The sequence below is a fragment of the Lampris incognitus genome, chromosome 13 (assembly GCF_029633865.1).
Source record: "Lampris incognitus isolate fLamInc1 chromosome 13, fLamInc1.hap2, whole genome shotgun sequence".
NCBI classification, from domain to species: Eukaryota; Metazoa; Chordata; class Actinopteri; order Lampriformes; family Lampridae; genus Lampris; species Lampris incognitus.
The window spans coordinates 24657593-24678210 of record NC_079223.1 but is presented as its reverse complement, the minus strand read 5'-3'; the positions used below and the strand labels follow the sequence as shown (position 1 = coordinate 24678210).

Sequence of the window (20618 nt, the reverse complement as noted above, 5' to 3'; positions counted from 1 at the left end):
ACTCTCCTTACTTGTCAGCACATTTCCATTTCTATCCTTGATCGTCCTAACCTGCTGCACATCCTTCCCAGCTCGGCCCCTTTTTCTAACCAATCAGTACAAGCCTTCTCCTTCCTTAGTGTTCAACCTCTCATACAACTCACCATACGCCTTTTCCTTTGCCACCTCTCTTCACTTTATGTCACATCTCCTTAAAATCCCGTCTACTTTCTTTATCTCTCTGACCATCCCACTTCTTCTTTGCCAACCTCGTTCTCTGTATACTTTGTTGTACTTCCTAGTTCCACCATCAAGTCTCCTTGTCTTCCTTCCTCTGTCCAGATGGCACACCAAGTACCTTCCTAGCTGTCTCCCTCACTATTTCTGCAGTGGTCGCCCAGCCATCCGGCAACTCTTCACTACCACCCAGTACCTGTCTTAACTCCTCTCTGAACTCCACACAACAGTCTTCCTTCTTCAACTTCCACCATTTGATCCTTGGCTGTCTTCACTCTCTTCCTCTTCTTGGTCTCCAAAGTCATCCTACAGACCACCATCTGATGCTGCCTAGCTACGTTCTCCCCTGTCACCACCTTGCAGTCTCCAATCCCTTTCAGATCGTGCCTCTTACATAAGATATAGTCCACCTGTGTGCACTTTCCTCTACTCTAACACGTCACCCTCTGTTTCTCCCTCTTCTTGAAATATGTATTTGCCACAGCCATTTCCATCCTTTTCACAAAATCCACCACCATCTGTCCTTCCACATTCCTCTCCTTGACACCATACCTACCCATCACCTCTTCATTACCGCTGTTCCCTTTACCAACATGCCCATTGAAGTCAGCTCCAATCACCAATCTCTCCTCCTTGGGTACCCTCTCCACCACTTCACCCAACTCACTCCAGAATTCTTCTTTCTCTTCCATCTTACACCCAACATGCAGGGTATGTGCAGTTGTGCACTGACAACATTCATCAACACACCTTTGATTTCCAGTTTCATATTCATCACTCTGTCCAACAATATCCATCTACAACACACTCTTGACATATTCTTCCTTCAGAATTACCCCTACTCCATTTCTCCTCCCATTCGCACCATGGTAGAAGAGTTTGAACCCACCTCCGATGTTCCTTGCCTTACTCCCCTTCCACCTGATCTCTTGCACTCACAGTATATCTACCTTCCTTCTCTCCATCATATCAGCCAGCTCTCTCCCTTTACCAGTCTTAGTGCCAACATTGAAAGTGCCGACTCTCACCTCCACACTCCTACCCTTCCTCCTCTTCCACTGCTTCTGGACATGCCTTCCCCTTCTCCTTCTCCTTTACCCAACAGTAGCATAGTTTCCACCGGCACCCTCCTGGCCAACAGTACCAGTGACAGTCACTGGTAACCTGGGCCTTTACCGATCCAGTATGGAAATCTGATCTATGATCTACTTATCTGATTTGGCAAAGGTTTTATGCCAGATGCCCTACCTGACACAACCCTCCCCATTTATCTGGGCTTGGGACTGGCACTAGGAATGCACTGGCTTGTGCATTCTCAGTGGCTGGGTTATAAAAAAAAAGCAAATAAAAGATGCTGTATTGGATTTATTTTATCATTTATTTTATTTATTTATTTTATTATGCTGTATTGGGTGAGAAAATTGAATTTTTCTGCTAACAGAAGGTCCGACTGAATTCAGTCACTCTTACAATACCCAAAATTAATTGTGAAGGATGTGGTCTGAGATCCGACCCCCCACCTCCCCCCATGGAGCACATGGCTAATAGTAAACAATATTTGTCAAAGTCAAATATTTCCGTCATTGAAAGGAATCTGTCATCGGTTGTGTAGTTACACAGTATATTCACTTGAGCCAACTGGGCATCCAAGAAAGCTATCTTAATTATATACTTAGCTCAATATACAACTTATGTTCTACGGTCGACGGTCATCCGCCCTCTCGGACCCATTGGCTCAGGTTGCCTTTTTCAGTTCACTCTGGGAATCTTGAAAAAATAAAGTATTCCAAACTCCACTATTAAATGTGGACCAAACCTGTCATGGCTTGTTTCACACACTTACACCCCTTTGGATTGTCTTGGTTATCCAACAGAAGTCGCCCTTGACAAAATTCATGGTAACACAGGGAGGGACTCGATCTCAGTAGGCAAGGGCACAGTCTTTACTGGTATCCCATCTGTCACTGTAAAGCATCACTGTAACACTTGCCGCCACGCACTGTGCCTTGTTTCCTCCCCCTGGAGGTGTGACTTTGTCTCAGGAAGAAAAACGGTTTATATTTCTCATCGGTAAATGTTCAACCTAGTCACAGCGCTCCTCGGTGCCACAGACTGACTAGACAGAAATCCTGCTGTCCTGTAGTGAACATTATTGTTTCCCCTTAATATTTAAACAAAGCTGTGCTGGATAAAATATCAGTTTTCTTTGTCTTTCTTACCAATCGAGTTGGCAATCCATTATGTTTGCACACAGCGATTGAAGATCAGCGGGTATTAAATATGTAACACTCATTTGCATCTCGATTTTGGCTTTCACCCAGGGCCACCAGTGAACAGTGTCTCTGGTGGCCCCCACCACGCTATTTTCATGAATGAGTTCAGATTACACAGCGATGACTTTGCAGCATAATGTTTTTACCGCTGAGTTTTATGAATATGGGTCATAGTTTCATATCCTTTGTCAAACACACTAGGTCTACTTATTATCAATAAACTCATTTACTCTGGTGCCAAGAATGTCAAGTTAAGTGCATCAAGTTAAACATTTAAATAAATGGTGGCTAACTGACAGTTCTTTTATCAATTTTAGGCCCAATTGAATGTTTTAAAAACTTCTTTTTTTTGTTTCCCCCTTTTTCTCCCCAATTGTACTATGCAATTAGCCCACTCTTCTGAGCCGTCCCAGTCACTGCTTCACTCCCTCTGCCGATCCGGGGAGGGCTGTAGACTACCACATGCCTCCTCCGATACATGTGGAGTCGCCAGCCACTTCTTTTCACCTGACCGTGAGGAGTTTCGCCAGGGAGACGTAACACGTGAGAGGATCACGCTATTCTCCCCAGTCCCCCGCCCCCGACCAACCAACCAACCAACCAACCAACCAACCAACCAACCAACCAGAGGAGGCGCTAGTGCAGCGACCAAGACATACCCACATCCAGCTTCCCAGGGACGCCCGACCAAGCTGCAGGTAACATGAGGATTCGACCCAGCAATCCCTGTGTCGGTAGACAACGGCATAGACCACCACGCTACCCAGACGCCCCTAAAAACATTTAACACCACTCATAGGTTTCTGAATTGCCTTTTATTTATTTATTTTTCATTTATTTATTCATTTATTGTTCGCATTAAGGAATACTTGCCGTGGAGGTCGGTGGACAGTTCGTCAACTTGAATACCTGAATGGAAGTATCTCCCCAAATGCCAATTAAATGATACTTACTCCATCTCTTCGCTGACTCCCGTTGCTGTTGACGTCCTCAGTTATCTAAGTGGGCTGCCGTCTACACTGATGATGTCAGTGCTCTGCACCTGTGCATTGTGAAATAAACACATGAAATCCGATCTGAGAGTGCTCACCATGGTCGCATGGCCATGGATTGGACATGTATCTGATCTAGGACCATGTGGAGTTAGAAAACAACGAGACAGGAGACGTGAGAGCAGACGTAGTCGATGTAGTTTACCAGCTCCAATTTAGCATGTCATACATTCGACAACGACATTGAACTGTGAACCGGAAGCGGAAGTGCATTATCTGACCCCTCGCCTCTTCCCTTAAAGGTACACCGTTCCTCTTAGGTGAATGTCTCTCGTTATATAGATGTGGGTCACCACACAGGCCCCCCCAGAATTCACCTACACAAAACAATGCAAAACAGCAAAAGTGCAAGTCATGAACATAAAAATAGACTCTGCAACAGAACAGTCAATGACATAATGCAAAGTCACGGGGAAAACAGGTGACTAGTCGGGGGGCGGACCCTGCGGCCATAACGGCTGCGCTTCACAGGAGGGGAAACAGATGGGGCCGAAGCAGGAACAGAGGCAGGTGCCGGGGCCGACCTAGGAGGGCGCCCCCGCCGCGGGGGTAGGGCCAATTGCATTGGCTCCCCAATGTCCTAGTGAGCGGGCTTGAGACGGTCTATAGCGACCCGCTCCGGCCTGCCCCCCATGTCCACCACAAAGTTCTTATCCCCCGCCTCCAGGACGCGGAAGGGCCCATCGTATGGGGGCTGCAGCGGGGACCGATGGCTGTCGTGCCTAATGAAGACGTACCTCGCCGATGGCAGATCCTTGGGGACGTAGGACCGGGGGAGGCAGTGTTGAGACATCGGAACGGGAGCGAAGGCACCGGCAGCGCTCCGGGACGCACTGAGGTGAGAGGCGGCCGACCAGGGAGCCGTAGCATCTGGAAGAAACTCCCCCGGAACCCGCGCCCAGCGGAGGAGGTCTGGAGGTCTTTCTTCAGGGCCGAACGCAGGCCGAGCATGACCCACAGGAGCCGGTCCATCCAGTCGCAGCCAGTGAGGCTTGCCCGCAGAGCGACTTTCATGTCCCGATGGAACCGCTCACAAAGTCCGTTGCTCTGCGGGTTGTACGCCGTAGTGCGGTGGATCTTCACCCCCAGGTGCTCAGCGACCGCCGTCCAGAGCTCCGAGGTAAACTGGGAGCCCCGGTCGCTCGTGATGTCACCAGGCGTGCCGAAACGGGCCACCCAGCAGCCGATGAACGCCCGTGCTACCTCTGCTGCCGTCGTGGAGGACAAGGGAATAGCCTCTGGCCACCTGGTGGCCCTGTCCACAATAGTGAGGAGGAACGTATAACCACGGGAGGGGGGCAGGGGACCCACCAGATCAACATTGACGTGGTCAAACCGCCTCTCTGGAACCACAAACGGCGCCAAAGGGGCCTTGGTATGGCGGTGCATCTTGGCGCGTTGGCACGCCACACACGAGCCGGCCCAGGCTCTAACATCCTTACGGAGCCCAGGCCAAACGAACTTGACGCTCCACCAGCTTGGTCGAGGCCTTCACTCCCGGGTGGGAAAGGCCGTGGACGGTGTCGAAAACTCGGCGCCGCCAGGAAGTAGGCACCAGGGGGCGCGGTTCACCGGTGGAGATGTCACAGAGGAGGGTGGTGTTGGCCGCGTCGAACGTCACGTCCTCCAGCCGTAGCGCCGTAGGGGTCGACCGGTAGTCTTGAACGGTCGCGTCCTTGGCTTGGTCCACTGCCATAGCGGCGTAGTCGAGTCCCAAGTGAACAGCGTTAACAACCGCCCGTGAAAGGCAGTCGGCGACGAAGTTATCCTTGCCCGACACGTGTTGTATGTCCGTGGTAAACTCGGAAACCGCCGCGAGATGGCCTGCTGACGCCCAGACCACGGTTCTGAGGTTTTGGCCATATAGAACGTCAGCGGTTTGTGGTCCACGAAAGCGGTGAACTGTCGGCCCTCCAATAGGAACCTAAAGTGTCTGGTTGCGAGGAAGAGACCCATTAGTTCCCTATCAAAGGTGCTGTATTTGCGCTCACTCTCACGGAGTTGTTTACTGAAGAACGCCAACGGCTGCCAGCCCCCCCCACCCACTGCTCACACACGGCCCCCACGGCGTAGTCGGAGGCATCTGTTGTAAGGGCTATGGGGGCGGCAGGCGACGGGTGAGCTAGCAGCGCAGCGTTGGCCAGCGCGGTCTTGGCGGCCACAAAAGCCTCGTCCATCCCCGAAGACCAGTCCAGCTCGTCCTTAGACTTCTTACCCCGCAGGGCCTCATACAGGGGACGCATGATGTGGGCGGCACGGGGCAGGAAACGGTTATAAAAGTTCACCATGCCCAGGAATTCCTGCAGCGACTGTACAGTGCGGGGGCGGGGGAACATGGTGACAGCCTCAACCCTGGCAGGGAGGGGAACGGCCCCCTGTGGAGTGATGTGGTGCCCGAGGAAGGTGATGGACGACTCCCCGAACTGACACTTAGCTGGGTTGATGATGAGGCCGTGTTCGCTGAGCCTGTCGAACAGCTGTCTGAGGTGCGTCACGTGTTCCTCCGCCGACGCGCTGGCCACGAGGATGTCGTCTAAGTACACAAACAAAAATGGCATGTCGTGGAGCACAGAATCCATAAGGCGCTGAAACGTCTGCGCCGCCCCTTTAAGGCCGAAAGGCATACGTAAGAACTCAAAGAGCCCAAAGGGTGTGATGACAGCCGTTTTTGGGACATCCAGTGGGTGGACCGGCACTTGGTGATACCCCCGCACTAAGTCGATTTTGGAATAGATGGCAGCGCCCGCCAGGTGGGTAGAGAAATCTTGTATGTGTGGTATGGGGTACCGGTCGGGGGTCGTGGCATTGTTTAGGCGACGGTAGTCCCCGCACGGGCGCCAACCCCGTCGGCCTTAGTAACCATGTGAAGAAGGGAAGCCCACGGGCTGTCAGAACGGCGGACAATGCCGAGGCGCTCCATAGTCAAAAACTCCTCCCTGGCTATTGCGAGCTTGGCCGAGTCGAGGCGTCGGGCCGGGCGTAAACTGGGGGGCCCACTGTGGTGATATGATGTTCCACGCCGTGCTTGGCCACCGCCGAGGAGAAGGTGGGTGTGGTGAGCTCGGGGAAATTTGCGAGCAGGCGTTGGTATGGATCCCCGGTGGAGTGTGTGTTAGCGAGGCACAGCGCTCCAGCCCCCCAATGCGTGCAGGGGTATGGCGCAAAAGAGACGGCATCAATCACGCGACAGTTTTTAACATCCACCAGCAGGTTGAAAGCACAGAGGAAATCCGCACCTAGGAGCGGGGTGGATAGAGCAGCCATCACAAAGTCCCAGCCGAAACGTCGGCCGCCAAAACACACGTCCACATGTCTGATACCGTACGTCCGAATGGACGTGCCGTTGGCGGCGTCCATCTGGGGGCCGTGACTGTCGGTCATCGTGTCCACAGCTTGTGCTGGTAGTATGCTGCGTTGAGCGCCAGAGTCAACCAGCAGCCGCCGGCCCGACAAGGAGTCTCTGATGAACAACAGCTTGCAGTCACGGCCGGCGCCCATAGCCGTTAACGAGCGCCGGCCTTGGCGTTTCCCTGAACCCTGTAACTGCAGGGTTTGCGACACTGTTTTGCTTTTGCCCCAAACCTGGCATGGTAATAACAGAGCCCCTCGTCAGGTTGGCGGCGGGCTGTCACCGCAGCCGCGGTGTCCATATAGTCGTACACAGGTGGTGGTGGGGCGGTCTGGTGGGGTAGCAGGGCATGCACAAACTGTTGCCGGTTGGCCAGGAAAACCCTGTCTGCTTCAGCAGCCAGAGAACGGTAGTCCTTGGAGGCGGCGAGAGGAGAACTGGCCAGTGCTGTGCGTACAGGTGCGGGGAGCTGCCTCAGAAAAATGTGTGTGAAAAGAAAGGCCGGATCAGCCGATCCCAGCACAGACAGCATTTTTTCCATTAACTCAGACGGTTTGCCGTCGCCGAGGCCATTCAGGGACAGTAAACGGTCTGCCTTCTCCAGCTCCAACAGTTCAAATAGTTTCAGGAGGAATGTCTTTATAGCATCGTACTTGCCAGCAGCTGGCGGAGCTTCCAAGTGTCATTGCTCGCGTCGTTGTCGATGCGTCTAACGCCGCCACTACGTGGAAGTACTGCGTCGCATCCTGCGTTATCCCTCTCAGCTGGAACTGGGCTTCCACATGTTGAAAGCACGGCCGTGGATTACGCTGCCAAAAGTCGGGTAGCTTCACAGTAGCGGCGTAAATGCTAGCGTTAGCAATAGCCATGTTGTTAGCACCGGCGTCGGGAGCGGGTACCGCGGCAGCATTATTCCCGGCGTCTTCGTTGTCAGACATACTCGTATTAGTAGTTCGATCACGTCGGGGTCACCAATGTGGAGTTAGAAAACAACGAGACAGGAGACGTGAGAGTAGACGTAGTCGAGGTAGTTTACTAGCTCCAACTTAGCATGTCATACATTCGACAACGACACTGAACTGTGAACCGGAAGCGGAAGTGCATTATCTGACCCCTCGCCTCTTCCCTTAAAGGTACACCGTCCTCTTAGGTGAATGTCTCTCGTTATATAGATGTGGGTCACCACAACCACATGTTAAAGTGGTCCAAAGCTGATGTGAAAAGATCAGTCTTTTTTGCGTTCACACTGCTGAGAAATAAATCATATCTGCGTCACCTATTGCCAAAAAATTTTTGGAGCACTTCTAGCTGTGATGTGAATGCAGCCTATGAGACTAGCTTAGAAAATTAGTTTTAAAAAGGTTTTTTTTCCAGGAAATTCCATAGCATTCACAGACATCTGGTGTAAAAGGTAACTGTGTACCATTTGGTTACAAGTAGATTGTCTCAAGACATGTATAACATCGTATCAATAGTCATCAGATCTGCTTTTCCTCGGAAACAATTTGATTTAGGGCAGACGGACGACAGTTGATTTTGCATAGTCAGTTTGAGAGCGAGTTAGGAGGCCAGGCTCATGAGGTGCTTTGCAACCAAAAACATGTTCCACTCCATGAGTTATTAAACATAACAAAACAATTAGTAAGAAACAATGGAGATTTGCTCACTGCTGCATCGACACAAAACTCAGTGTTTGTAATTTAACATTGCTAAAACCTTGCTTAGCTTGGCCAGGGGCATAGTAAAAGTAATTATGAAGTGACAATGATGTAATTCTATTTTGTATATTTAGGAAAATAACCTAAAATGTAACTACGACTTAGTGTTTTACTTGGGAAACGTTTAAGCACTGTAAAATTCACATGCAGTTTTGTATTTGATACTGTCCAGTGTTTGCAATGTTAATAAAATAATACACGTCAGCAGTCTACATTGTGTGTGGGAGGATTTAAGTGTCCATTTTGTTTCCAAGGTCGCCTCAGGTGACCACACAGTCAGAATTCACAAGTTTAAATCTAGGATTTGAAAGTTTAAAATAATAACTGCTTAACAATCGTAATGTTTGCATTTATTGTCTTCACTGTTACAAACTTCCGCTTCAGAGTTTCTGAACACTTCAGAGTTTCGGATCTGAACTTTGCAGCTCTGCATTCTGGGCTCTCTAACGGGGGGACGACAGATCATACATCCATCCATTTTCTAAGCTGCTTATCCTAATTACATAAAAAAAAACCAAACAAACAGCCTTGGGTGGGAACAAAGAGAGGTTCAACCAATCGTGTGCTCTCCAGCAAAACGTAACCAATCCACTAACACATTGCCATCTATCCGTGTTTCCGGTGTTGCCAGTTTAGCGACTTTGTTGCTAGATTTCGCTTCTTTTTTTTAACCTTCCCTAAGCGACTAAAAATCTTATCTAGTGACTAGCAACAATTTTGGCAACTTCTCGCAACTCTGGCAACCTCCATTCTCATTGTCGAGCAACAGCAAAAATCCGCTTTTGACTATTTGTGAATGACGTCACATCTGCGTTGCCCACATTTATAAAAGTAATGATTGATCTATAAAGAATCAGTAGCTGTAATTACATGGGAGTAGATGTTCTACAGATCTAACAGATAATACGCAGCTCGGCCAACGCCATTGGAGGGCAGGAAGACACAAAACCAACGCTATGCCTATCGCCGCACCAATCATTTTAGGCGCCTCTCCTATGTAACTACGTATACCGACATTTCGGCATTTTACACCCAGTGCTGTACCACGTATCGTCGTGGTAGTGTCGCGGTTTTTCTATAGCCCGGATAACTATGGATGGAGGCGGGGACTTTTAGGTGCGACAAACCGGGCTTCACCACCGTTAGCTAGATAGCTGCGCCAATGCTAGGGCTAGCCTGCTAGTTAGCTAGTTAGCCGTGTGCTAATGGGTTAGCAAGCTCACCTTGGGACCAGGGCTGGTGATGGAACAGGGCGGCTGAGCTCTAGGCGGGGCGGGAGATGGATGGCTGCTCTCCGGGGTGCGTGTCTCTCTCTCTCTCTGTACTCTGGCTCCGGTGTGACCGGGTGAATGTCTCTCTCAGTCTCTCTGGGGAAGCTCTCGGGGGTAGTCAGCTAGCTACAGGTACCGAGGCAGTCTGCTGCTAACACTACCACTGCTAGCCACCGTATCTACTGTCTAGCCCAGGATACGCTAGGTTTCCCTGCTCTATCCCACGCTAAGGTGACAGTCTACGATATGGTTACTAAACAGTTCTGGCGCTTTGTCTCTCCCGCGGTGTCTAATATAGTTGCGTCTGTGACAGCGCGAGCTAACCTGTGATTGGTCCTCTAGCTGCACGAGCCCAGTGCAACATTCCAAGTACATCCCCAGGCATTTCCCACTACACTGCCCCCCTCCAGCACTGTTGAGTCCCTTCAACATAAATGAACAACAGACTACAAAGATCAGTCTGATTAATCTAACACGATAAACGGGACAGAACACCCGCGAAATGAACTAGGCCCGGAACAAAGGGCGTCAAACAAATATGGGTGGTCGCTATCCATACTGGACTCTTGTGACTAGCCTAGTAACCCCCAAGTCAACTAGTCACGTCCGTCAAAGTTAGTCTAGGAGCCAGGCGGGCCTCCGGACTGGCCGGCCCCGTCTGGTGGTGTACGGGAGATGGGACTCAGCGGCGTCGGCTTCGTCTCCTTCTGGGTCAGGGGCGTTGGACTGCCCGCCCGGAGCACAGGCTGCTGTCCCACGACGTTGGGTGATTGTCGACTCGCCTGAAGAGTAGCTGGCAGCAGTGTGTTGGAGCGGCTGGAACCGAGCCGGGGAGCCTGGTGTGCTGGGTCCTCCATCGTCGTTTGCGTGGAACAGGTCCTCCAGCCGGAGATCAAGGTCTTCATCGATCTCGTCCTGCTCTGTCACTCCTTCGTACTCCTCTGTTCTCTGCGCCCCCGGCTCCTCCATGTCAGCAGCGGGAGGACCTCCTTCAGGTGTTTCCTGCGGCCCTATGGCTGGTGCTGGAGCAGACAACAGAGCATGGCGCCTGTCATCTGTGCCCCAGATCTTCACCAGGCAGTCATCTGAGCCCGTGAAAATGCGTCGCCCGGTGCGGTCGAAGGTGACACAGTAGACAGAGGAGAGATGTCCCAGAATCCTCTTGTGCATCTTCATGTGCTGGTAGACAGCTGTAGGCAGTAGCTGGCGTAGACGGTAGGAGCCATTGAGCCGACGCCCATTGCTCGTCTCCACGATATTGGGTGGACTCCCATAGATAATAGGAGGCTCTGGGGGTCGTCCACAGTGCAGAGCAGCCAGCGCTGAGCCCTTCCACACAACATGCTTGCAGCTCTTGTTGGTACGCAGGAGGTTCTGCCTGCCGGCTCCCAGGATTCTGTGGAGACCAGGCACGCTGGCAGGAACCTCTTTCTCCAGCAGTGGACATACTCTAGAACACACTTGGAGTAGGTGGTCTGGGCTGATGTGCCTGTGCAACTTCACCTTGTTAATGTTGTCGATGCCACTGGCCAGGGTCTTGAGCTCGGGGGTGCTCATGCTGTCTCCTACCGGCGGAGGACTTGGAGAGCTATCGCGACGCCGCTCGTCTTCCCATGCTACTCGCCGGATTCTCCCTTTTCCTTCAACCTCTCGCCCCAGCGTCGCTTTAAAGTCATACTCGCGTGCCTCAACCTTCCTGATTGCTTCAGCTAGTGTTTTGGGTTCTGCCCCCAGGACTTCATACGCGATGTTTTGGTTCTTCAGCCCGCGCAGAAAGGCTTCTGCAGCGTAGGCCTCCTGCAGTGTAACACCAACCTGCGGGTATGCCAGTGTGACAAGTCTCCTCACTTCCTCGCCAAACTCATAGAGGGTCATCTCTCTGGCCTGCTTAACCTCGCTGAATTTACGGCGCGCAGTTCCCTCAGGCAGCTCTTTACCGTAGCGGCGGCGTAACTGGGTGATGAGCGCGTGGTAGTCATCTTTTATCGGAGCCGGCTGCGCGATGACAAAAGACATGGCGTTGTCCCTCAGTCGGAGATACAAGGCGTCCAAACAGGTCTCGTCGGTCCAGCCCCTCTTTCTCGCCATCCGTTCGAATGGTCCAACGAAACTATCCCAGTCGCCCTTACCATCACAAGTGGCGAGGAGCTTGATGTCATTTTCGTGTCCTCGGTCGGGACCTTGTGAACTTCGGTTGCCGCTCCGACTTTGAAGGTCTCCTGTCTGGCTCTGTTGACCTCTAGAGGAACCTGCCTGCCCTCCAACGCTGTCATCCAGTAGGTTTTGGCCGCCGTTGCTGTCCAGGGACATTTGGCCACCCTGCATCCTGTCGGGGGGTGGTACTGCAGTCGCTCCATTTTTTCCACCATGACCGATCGGAGTGCTGGTAAGTGGTGCGGGCTCACTGGGTCCATTTCCTGTATAGCGCAGGGCTGCTGGGGCCGCTTTGCTGCTCGGCCTGGCTGGCGTCTCCTCGTTGCGCCGGTCGCTCAAGTTAGCCACTACGGCCATAGCTACTGGCAACAGGTGATCAGCGCCGTCTCGCTGTCTGGCCCCTGGGTTCTCCCGGGCCGGGGTGAACTGCGAGAGTAGGCTCATGTCTTGCACCGTTCTGCTAGTTCGTTCTCCGAGCACAGCCCCTGCCGACCCTACACCACTATCGCTTTGAGGGCTACTAGGAGAAACCCCTTGCTTCACTACTTGAGCGATGGGCGACAAACCGGGAGGCTCACCTTGGATATCTGAACGATGACGGGCCCAATCGGTGCGCTGAATGGGAGGTGTGGGGGGACGAGATCGCTTAGCCACCGCTTCCGCTAGTCCATCGATACGCGCTGTGAGGGCCTCCATCTGCATCTCTATCTGGCGTTGCATCTTAACCTGGGTCTGGCGTTCCATGTTTTCCATCTGGCGTTGCATCTGAACCTGGGTCTGGTTCATGGTTTCCATCTGCGCCAGGAGGAGCTTCATCCAGGCGTGCTCTCCGGGGTCTTCTGTCCCCACACCAGCACCATCCAGACTCAACTCAGACTGTTCTTTTACATTTTCTTTGTCCTGTGACATTTTTATTTTTCCACTGATTTACGTGACTACTGAAGAAATTACAGTGCTTCACAAAATGGCTTCTTGCTAGCTGGGTTAGCTCACAGTGTGCAGGCTGAATTATGCCGCCATGTGACCGGGGCAGGATCCTCCGGTGTTGAGATTATGGCGAATCCCAACCTTTTATCCCACTTCTGACACCACTTGTCGCGGTTTTTCTATAGCCCGGATAACTATGGATGGAGGCGGGGACTTTTAGGTGCGACAAACCGGGCTTCACCACCGTTAGCTAGATAGCTGCGCCAATGCTAGGGCTAGCCTGCTAGTTAGCTAGTTAGCCGTGTGCTAATGGGTTAGCAAGCTCACCTTGGGACCAGGGCTGGTGATGGAACAGGGCGGCTGAGCTCTAGGCGGGGCGGGAGATGGATGGCTGCTCTCCGGGGTGCGTGTCTCTCTCTCTCTCTGTACTCTGGCTCCGGTGTGACCGGGTGAATGTCTCTCTCAGTCTCTCTGGGGAAGCTCTCGGGGGTAGTCAGCTAGCTACAGGTACCGAGGCAGTCTGCTGCTAACACTACCACTGCTAGCCACCGTATCTACTGTCTAGCCCAGGATACGCTAGGTTTCCCTGCTCTATCCCACGCTAAGGTGACAGTCTACGATATGGTTACTAAACAGTTCTGGCGCTTTGTCTCTCCCGCGGTGTCTAATATAGTTGCGTCTGTGACAGCGCGAGCTAACCTGTGATTGGTCCTCTAGCTGCACGAGCCCAGTGCAACATTCCAAGTACATCCCCAGGCATTTCCCACTACAGTACTTTACTGAGTGCAACATCTATGCGACTATCCGTGTATCTATGCAAGAACATAGAGAACGGGGTGCAGTTCAGCTACGAGACGTCCATCCATCCATCCATTATCCAAACCTGCTCTCAGGGTCGCGGGATGCCGGAGCCTATCCCGGCAGTCATTGGGCGGCAGGCGGAGAGACACCCTGGACGGACCGCCAGGCCATCACTGGGCTGACACATTCACGCCTAGGGACGTATGCAAATTAAATTGGGTGCGTATTGTATAGCGTCATCACGTATTCTAGCGATTTTTAGCAACAATTTAGAGAGCCAATAGCGACTTCCGGTGAGATTTTTTTTTTTTGCAACACTGCGTGTTTCCATTGCTCAGACGTTAACGTCAACCCCCCCCCTTTTTTCCCTCCCCAATTGTACTTGGCCAATTACCCCACTCTTCCGAGCCGTCCCGGTCGCTGCCTCACCCCCTCTGCCATCCGGGGAGAAGTGCAGACTACCTACCACACGTCTCCTCCGACACGTGTGGAGTCGCGAGCCGCTTCTAATCATAATGTTGATCATATTAACATTAATACATTATCACCATGCCATTTTGAAGTCAACATTTATTTGTAGGCCGACAAGCACGTGGAGTACCAAGGACAGATTAAATTGCGAGTAATTGCGGTATTTATTATTCATTCAGATACCTAATATTTATGTTTTCATTTTGGCGGTTAGACCCCATCATGACGAAACGTCTCCTTAAAGCTCGGCCCGTGACAGTAGGAGGTAGGATGCCCCGGAGTCTATACGCAGGTGGTGGTGGTGATGGATGCCTTGGACAAAGGTAGCTTTTTTGGGGGTGGTGATGAGGTGGAGGTGAAGGCGGGTTGCGCTTCGGCATGGCGACTGCTGATTGGTTAGCCCAGGGCAGAACGAAAGCTGACTGGTTAGCTGTGATGACGCACAGAATGAGTGAAAAGGTGCGGAGCCTTGACCTTGTAAGAAAGCTTTTGACAGCGTGGGACAGCGAAATGTTGGGGACGCTTGAAATTGTGAATGACTGTGAGCATGAGAAAGAGCATAATAAAACTATTGGATGAATGAAAATGGGGAAAGAAATGAAACAAATGATCTTCCTTATTGAACTTTCACATACTAAGCTTCATGAAATTAACATATTTCACAACAAAATCAATCAGTAAATAAATGAGAGTACAATTTCTATGTGGAAGCGGAAAGCCCTCGGAAAAAAACGTTTCAACTCAACATCAGCCACTGCAGACAAGTTTCCTAAACAATAGGTTAATATATCCAAAGCTTGTTGTATTGTAGTAGTGTTGTTATTCTATGTTAGGTACACTGAGAGAGCCACGAAACCGGAGTCAATTTCCATGTTTGTGCAAACCCACATGGCCAATAAACATGATTCTGATTCTGAAATAGTCTTGAACGAATAGATAATCTGGATGAAATACATTTTTTTGGACTCATATGACTTTGTATCAACACAAACTTTGAAATTTGTTGTTTAAAATGCTCTCTGTAAAATAACCCATTTTGATTCAGGGCATTTGAGACAATCTTAAACTATTTTGTTGCGTCTTTTCTTTTCACTGTTCCTGACGGGGCCCCTGTGCCATTGATAAGCGACTCACCGTCCTACAGTTTATGCATTTGCAAAACAACACAACAGTTTTCTTCCATACAAGAATTTATGTTTTAAATTGGAGAGATGGAACTGTTTCTGCAGAAAATATGGCGTCTATGAAAAAAAATGCAATGCCCAGGTTTTACCCTTTGCAGTCCATTTTTTAAAATTTTTTTATTTCTGTGAGCAAGAAATGGACCACAGATCAACAAATGACTGTTGACCTTAGAGGGTTTGTTTTTCACTTGAACAACTATTATGAGACAGTAAATGGTCAGTTTTTGCATTAAACCAGACTCTTCCCCGTCTCTCCTCGTACGTTGACATAAAGTAATTTTACTGTGTAATAACAGCCTTAAATGGCCTCTTTTAATATTTAGACGACATTATTTCCTCTGCCATTTTCCTTTTCCTTCCTCTCCTAAATCCCTTTGCTCAATAACTGCAGAACAATAATTACCATATTGCTGTCACCTTTTATTCTGGTCTGTCTGTCCTGTCTGTGCCTCTATCTATTTAAGCTACATTGATTTTAAAGAGGATGCATGTATGGAGGAGGGAAAATGGAAACGCTATCCTTCAGAGCATGCTAATTCAATTTCACATAACTCAAGAATGCTTTTTCTTTATGCATTTTGATGCCATATAACATGACAAGCCGCTTTGTAGAGGTTTGTCTTAACTGTTGTGCAATGGGTGAAGGATACAGAAAACGTGATTTAAAGGTATCCAATGAGGTTTTCCTTTTAAACAGCTCGGTTTGTTTGCATTCAGAGTTTCTCATCAAAACACACTGTGCGTCCTTGAGGCCTAACAAACATGCTGAATGATTTTTCACTCTTCATAAAGCATTTGCAACGTCGTTTTTGGGAATGGTTTGAATACTGTGTTGTTTCCATCGACTTGGGATCTTTTTCTTCTTTTTTATTGAGGGATATGGCACATTATCACCACCACCAACTGTCGAATTGCCTCAGTGTTTACACAGTTTCTTTCTCTGTTCTTTTGTTTTATCTATTCTATATTGTGAGGCTTACATTTCTTTATTTCATTGCAGCTGCTTCACTTCCGACATGTCTTCTTCTCCTTCTTCTCTCACGGCCACAGAAATGTGTAATAAATCACCCCAGTGCTCAAGGCGAGTCCTTGTGCACTTGAATAATGTGATGCAAACCATATGGGGACCTGCTTTTCTTACTGTACTTCATAGTGCTACAGTGGTCAAAAACTCCATTTGTTAACTTAAATATCTTTCCTCTATCCATTTTGTCTTTTTTGTACATATGTTGTCTCTTTCAGAATAACTGCTACTATCATGGAAGGGTGCAAGGACAGCCGAACTCTGATGTCACCCTTAGTGCTTGTTCAGGTCTCCGGTAAGACTCGTCACATTGTTCTGCACCACAACAGTATCTGCAAACTCTATTTAAAAAAAAAAGTCTGTCTCTCAATCCCATGTTTATACTTGTGTAAGTCATTCAGCTTGGTCTTTAATTCTCTAGCCCCTCAATGCTCAGTCAATAACTCGGTACATTGTCAGGATTTAGTCCTCTGCAGGAGTTTAAGAATACATCACAAATCATCTTTATCCACAGTGGAATCCAGTAATTATCTGCACTCATCTTTTCTCTCACTGGCATCTAGTATCTGTTGTTAATGGCCACATGTAAGTGCTACGAGAGCTTGAGATAGCTGCTGGGCATGAACAGAAAAAGTTTGTAGATACACGATCATCTCCTGCTTAATTATCCCAACAATATGGATTCATTTTCACAATGAGGAAATGTTTTGCATGCTGTGAAAACGTTTTAGCGGCACAGTATAAACTAACAGCAAGGGTCATGAGGGCCGCTGTGAGTTTCGTGTTAAAAAAAATCTTGATCTGAAATAAGAATGCATGTTAAGATCTGACTTGTGATGAAAAAGTTGGCACAGACGGGTGATTTACTGTAATTAGTGAACCATATGTGAATGTGACAATGTTTTCATATATTTCATACAAGCCGTACAAAACATATGTTTCAGAATTTATATGTTGTGTGATACCAGTGCCAATATAAAGAGAACTATCTGGGGTGTCCGGGTAGCGTGGCAGTCTATTCCATTGCCTACTAACATAGGGCTCGCTGGTTCAAATCCCTGTGTTACCTCCAGCTTGGTCGGGCATCCCTACAGACACAATAGGCCATGTCTGCGGGTGGGAAGCCGGATGTGTGTATGTGTCCTGGTCACTGCACTAGTGCCTCCTCTGGTAAGTCGGGGCACCTGTTCAGGGGGAGGGGGAACTGGGAGGAACAGCGTGATCCTCCCACACGCTACGTCCCCCTGGCGAAACTCCTCACTTTCAGGTGAAAAGAAGCGGCTGGCGACTCCACATGTATCAGAGTGAGGTATGTGGTAGTCTGCAGCTCTCCCCGGATCGGCAGACGGGGTGGGGCAGTGACCAGGATGGCTCAGAGCGGGGTGATTGGCCAAGTACAATTGGGGAGTAAAAGGGGGGGAGAAAAAAAAGGAAAGAGAACTACCTGTAGAGTTTATATCACAGAAAACTGAATCAGCTCATCTGGTCCAGATGAACTGATTAAACTTTCTGTGATTTCCTTTCCTGGATTATTGAGCATGCATCAATATATATAGAGTGTATAGTTTTATTTTAATTGGTTTCACATTCTGCGAATGGACTTGTTCAAAAGAAGGACATCTAGATATTCAGTATTTATGTGCTGTTGTCAGTCAAATTGTGTTATCCAAGGTTTGAGGAAAACTTAAATGTTTTACCAAGTTGGTTACACTTTCAAGTGTTTTGCACAGAATTTTGCTCTTATCTCTGCAGGGGCTTCATCACTCTTGAGAACAAGACATTCCTCATTGAGCCGCTGTCTGACGCTGACAGAAGTACTCACTTCATCTACCAAGTGGGAGATCTCGATCTGACCCCAGGAAGCTGTGGCCATGGTTTCAACATGTCTTCTATTGCCTCTGACAGCCACCTTAGCAGCCCCTTCCAATCTTTCAGCACTAGGGTGAGAAAAGTGTCATATTGATTTTTATTTCTCTGCATGGACAGCAATCGAACATTACGTACACTTCAAAGCTACTGCAGCATGTCATTAAAAAAGGTATAATATATATAAATACATATATATTGAGAGAGAGAGAGAGAGAGAGAGAGAGAGAGAGAGAGAGAGAGAGAGAGAGAGAGAGAGAGAGAGAGAGAGAGAGAGAGAGAGAGAGAGAGAGAGAGAGAGAGAGATGGAGAGTGTTTAAGCTCGTGAGAAGGGCAAGATTTGGTTCCAAATGTATTTGACCAAAGATTAATGAACATTTGACCAAAGATAAATAGACATCCCCTGTGCCCAGACCAGAGAAGCCCCCATCAGTGTTTTGCCTCGGGCTTCACATTCCTTTTATCTGGGTTCAGAGCGCACATTTTGGGCCACATGCAGAGGTTTTGGCCACTGTTTTGGATATAACAAGTGGGGGTCCATCTGTCCCAGGTAAAGGCCAAGGCATTCAAAAGCCCCATGTTCAGTTTGGCTGGAGGGAAATCAAACAGAAAATGTTTAGTCAATGGCCCCTGATCTCAGGGTACATTTAAGGGCATCAGTTCTACTGTTCATGAACAGGGCACAGGGCAAAAAGATCCATAGAAGCCTGTGACTTGGCTCATGAGCAATTAGCTTTTGTGCGGAGACGGACCGGGGCTATAATCTGTGTATAATTAGCCACTGGCCGCTATCATAGCATGAAGACAATGTGACATCCCACATACCTGTATATACGTTCCAACAAAGTACTGCAGAGAAACTTTATCATATATTAACATGACATTACCTAGCAATATGTGATTATTCTTTATTTTAAATTTAAACGTTTATTTGGGAAGGGACAATGTACATTAATCAACATTTGAAACAAATGTAAATGTACCCGAGTTAGCTAATAAGCTAGTTTCCATAGTCCCTGTATAGTTCCATAGTCCCTTTGCCTGATGTTGGTAGGTATCCTAGGATAATAAAATAGTACAAAAAAAATAAAATAAATAAACATACAATATAGTTAATGAACAATACAACAACAACAAGAGCAAAATATAATAGAATGGTAACACTATGAAATGGAAGCATGACTACCAGTTACCATGAATGCTATTTGTCAGTAAATAAACACTATTACCATAGTCTACAAGTGCAACGGGGCTCTTTAAAAGCATAAATTCAGTACACTTGGGATGGCCAGCATCACTTAGCCTGTTAGCAACACAGGCCATACAGCTGTAATAACTTCGGCTTATCAATTTCAAACCACGAACTTAAGATATCAAAAATAAAAATAAATCATGAAGAGAAAAAAAGAAAAAAAGCAAATGGGCTGGCCCATTGTAGCTGCAGCCCACCAGGAAAACTCCCGATGCTGCGATGGCCAGTCTGTGCCTGCTTTTGTGCGATGCCTTTGCTTCTCTCAGCTGTGCAATGTGCACAGAAGATGGGATGAGCTGCCTCTTGCAATGATTCATGCCGTTGAAGCTTGTAAGGTTCCATCATGAGGTTTTCAGTATGGGCCCACAGGAAGCACCAGTACATCAAATGTTGGGTTATGTGGAGGATGGAGTGACTTAGTGTTCTACTGTTTAAGCCAACTTTTTTTTCCCTCTTTTTCTCTCCCTGATCCAAATGTACAGTTGTTGTTTTTTTTTCAGTCTTTTCGTTGTTTGTTTCCCCCCTGTAATTCACTGAACCTTTTTATATAGATATTTTCTGTTTTTACCCCAGCATAAAAGACACACCCAGAAGACAACCAAATATGTGGAGCTGATCATTGTTGCAGATAACAGAGAGGTAATGCTTCTGCCTTGCTTCCCATTCACAAATATTGTGTTTACCGGACGGAAGCAATACATTGAAAAACCAACAGTTGTTTACAGGGAACAAGAAAAAAAGAAAAAATAGAATAACAGTGGAGTAGATCCTGTTGGAGCTGCAGAATTAGGTCAGTGTGCAACAAGCAGTGTGGTCTGTGGTAGCAGCCTTGTTTCAACAGGAAGTACTGAATGATTCCCCAGTGGAGCAGACAGGAAATAAGATAAAGCCATGTGGATGGAGAAAAAGTCTTCTGAAAGTAGAGAAGGGCTCATTCCGGGATTTCCTCCATAAGATTGGTGCCAATGAATTGGAAGACGGAAGGAAATATATTAAAAAAAAGAAACGCACAAACAAAGATGGAGAGAAAGAAAAGAAGGAAAATGTATTAGTTATATTG

At 48.5% G+C, this 20618-nt stretch overlaps 1 protein-coding gene across 1 annotated transcript in view; it reads left to right on the top strand.

The window, feature by feature from the left end:
• Positions 1 to 20618, top strand: part of adam12b (ADAM metallopeptidase domain 12b) — a 130049-nt gene that overhangs the window by 65932 nt on the left and 43499 nt on the right. Inside the window, exons 5-7 of the mRNA XM_056291633.1 lie at positions 16659 to 16735; positions 18193 to 18382; positions 20132 to 20197. Of these exons, the coding sequence (XP_056147608.1) occupies positions 16659 to 16735; positions 18193 to 18382; positions 20132 to 20197 (333 nt within the window). The remainder of the gene's footprint in view (positions 1 to 16658; positions 16736 to 18192; positions 18383 to 20131; positions 20198 to 20618) is intronic.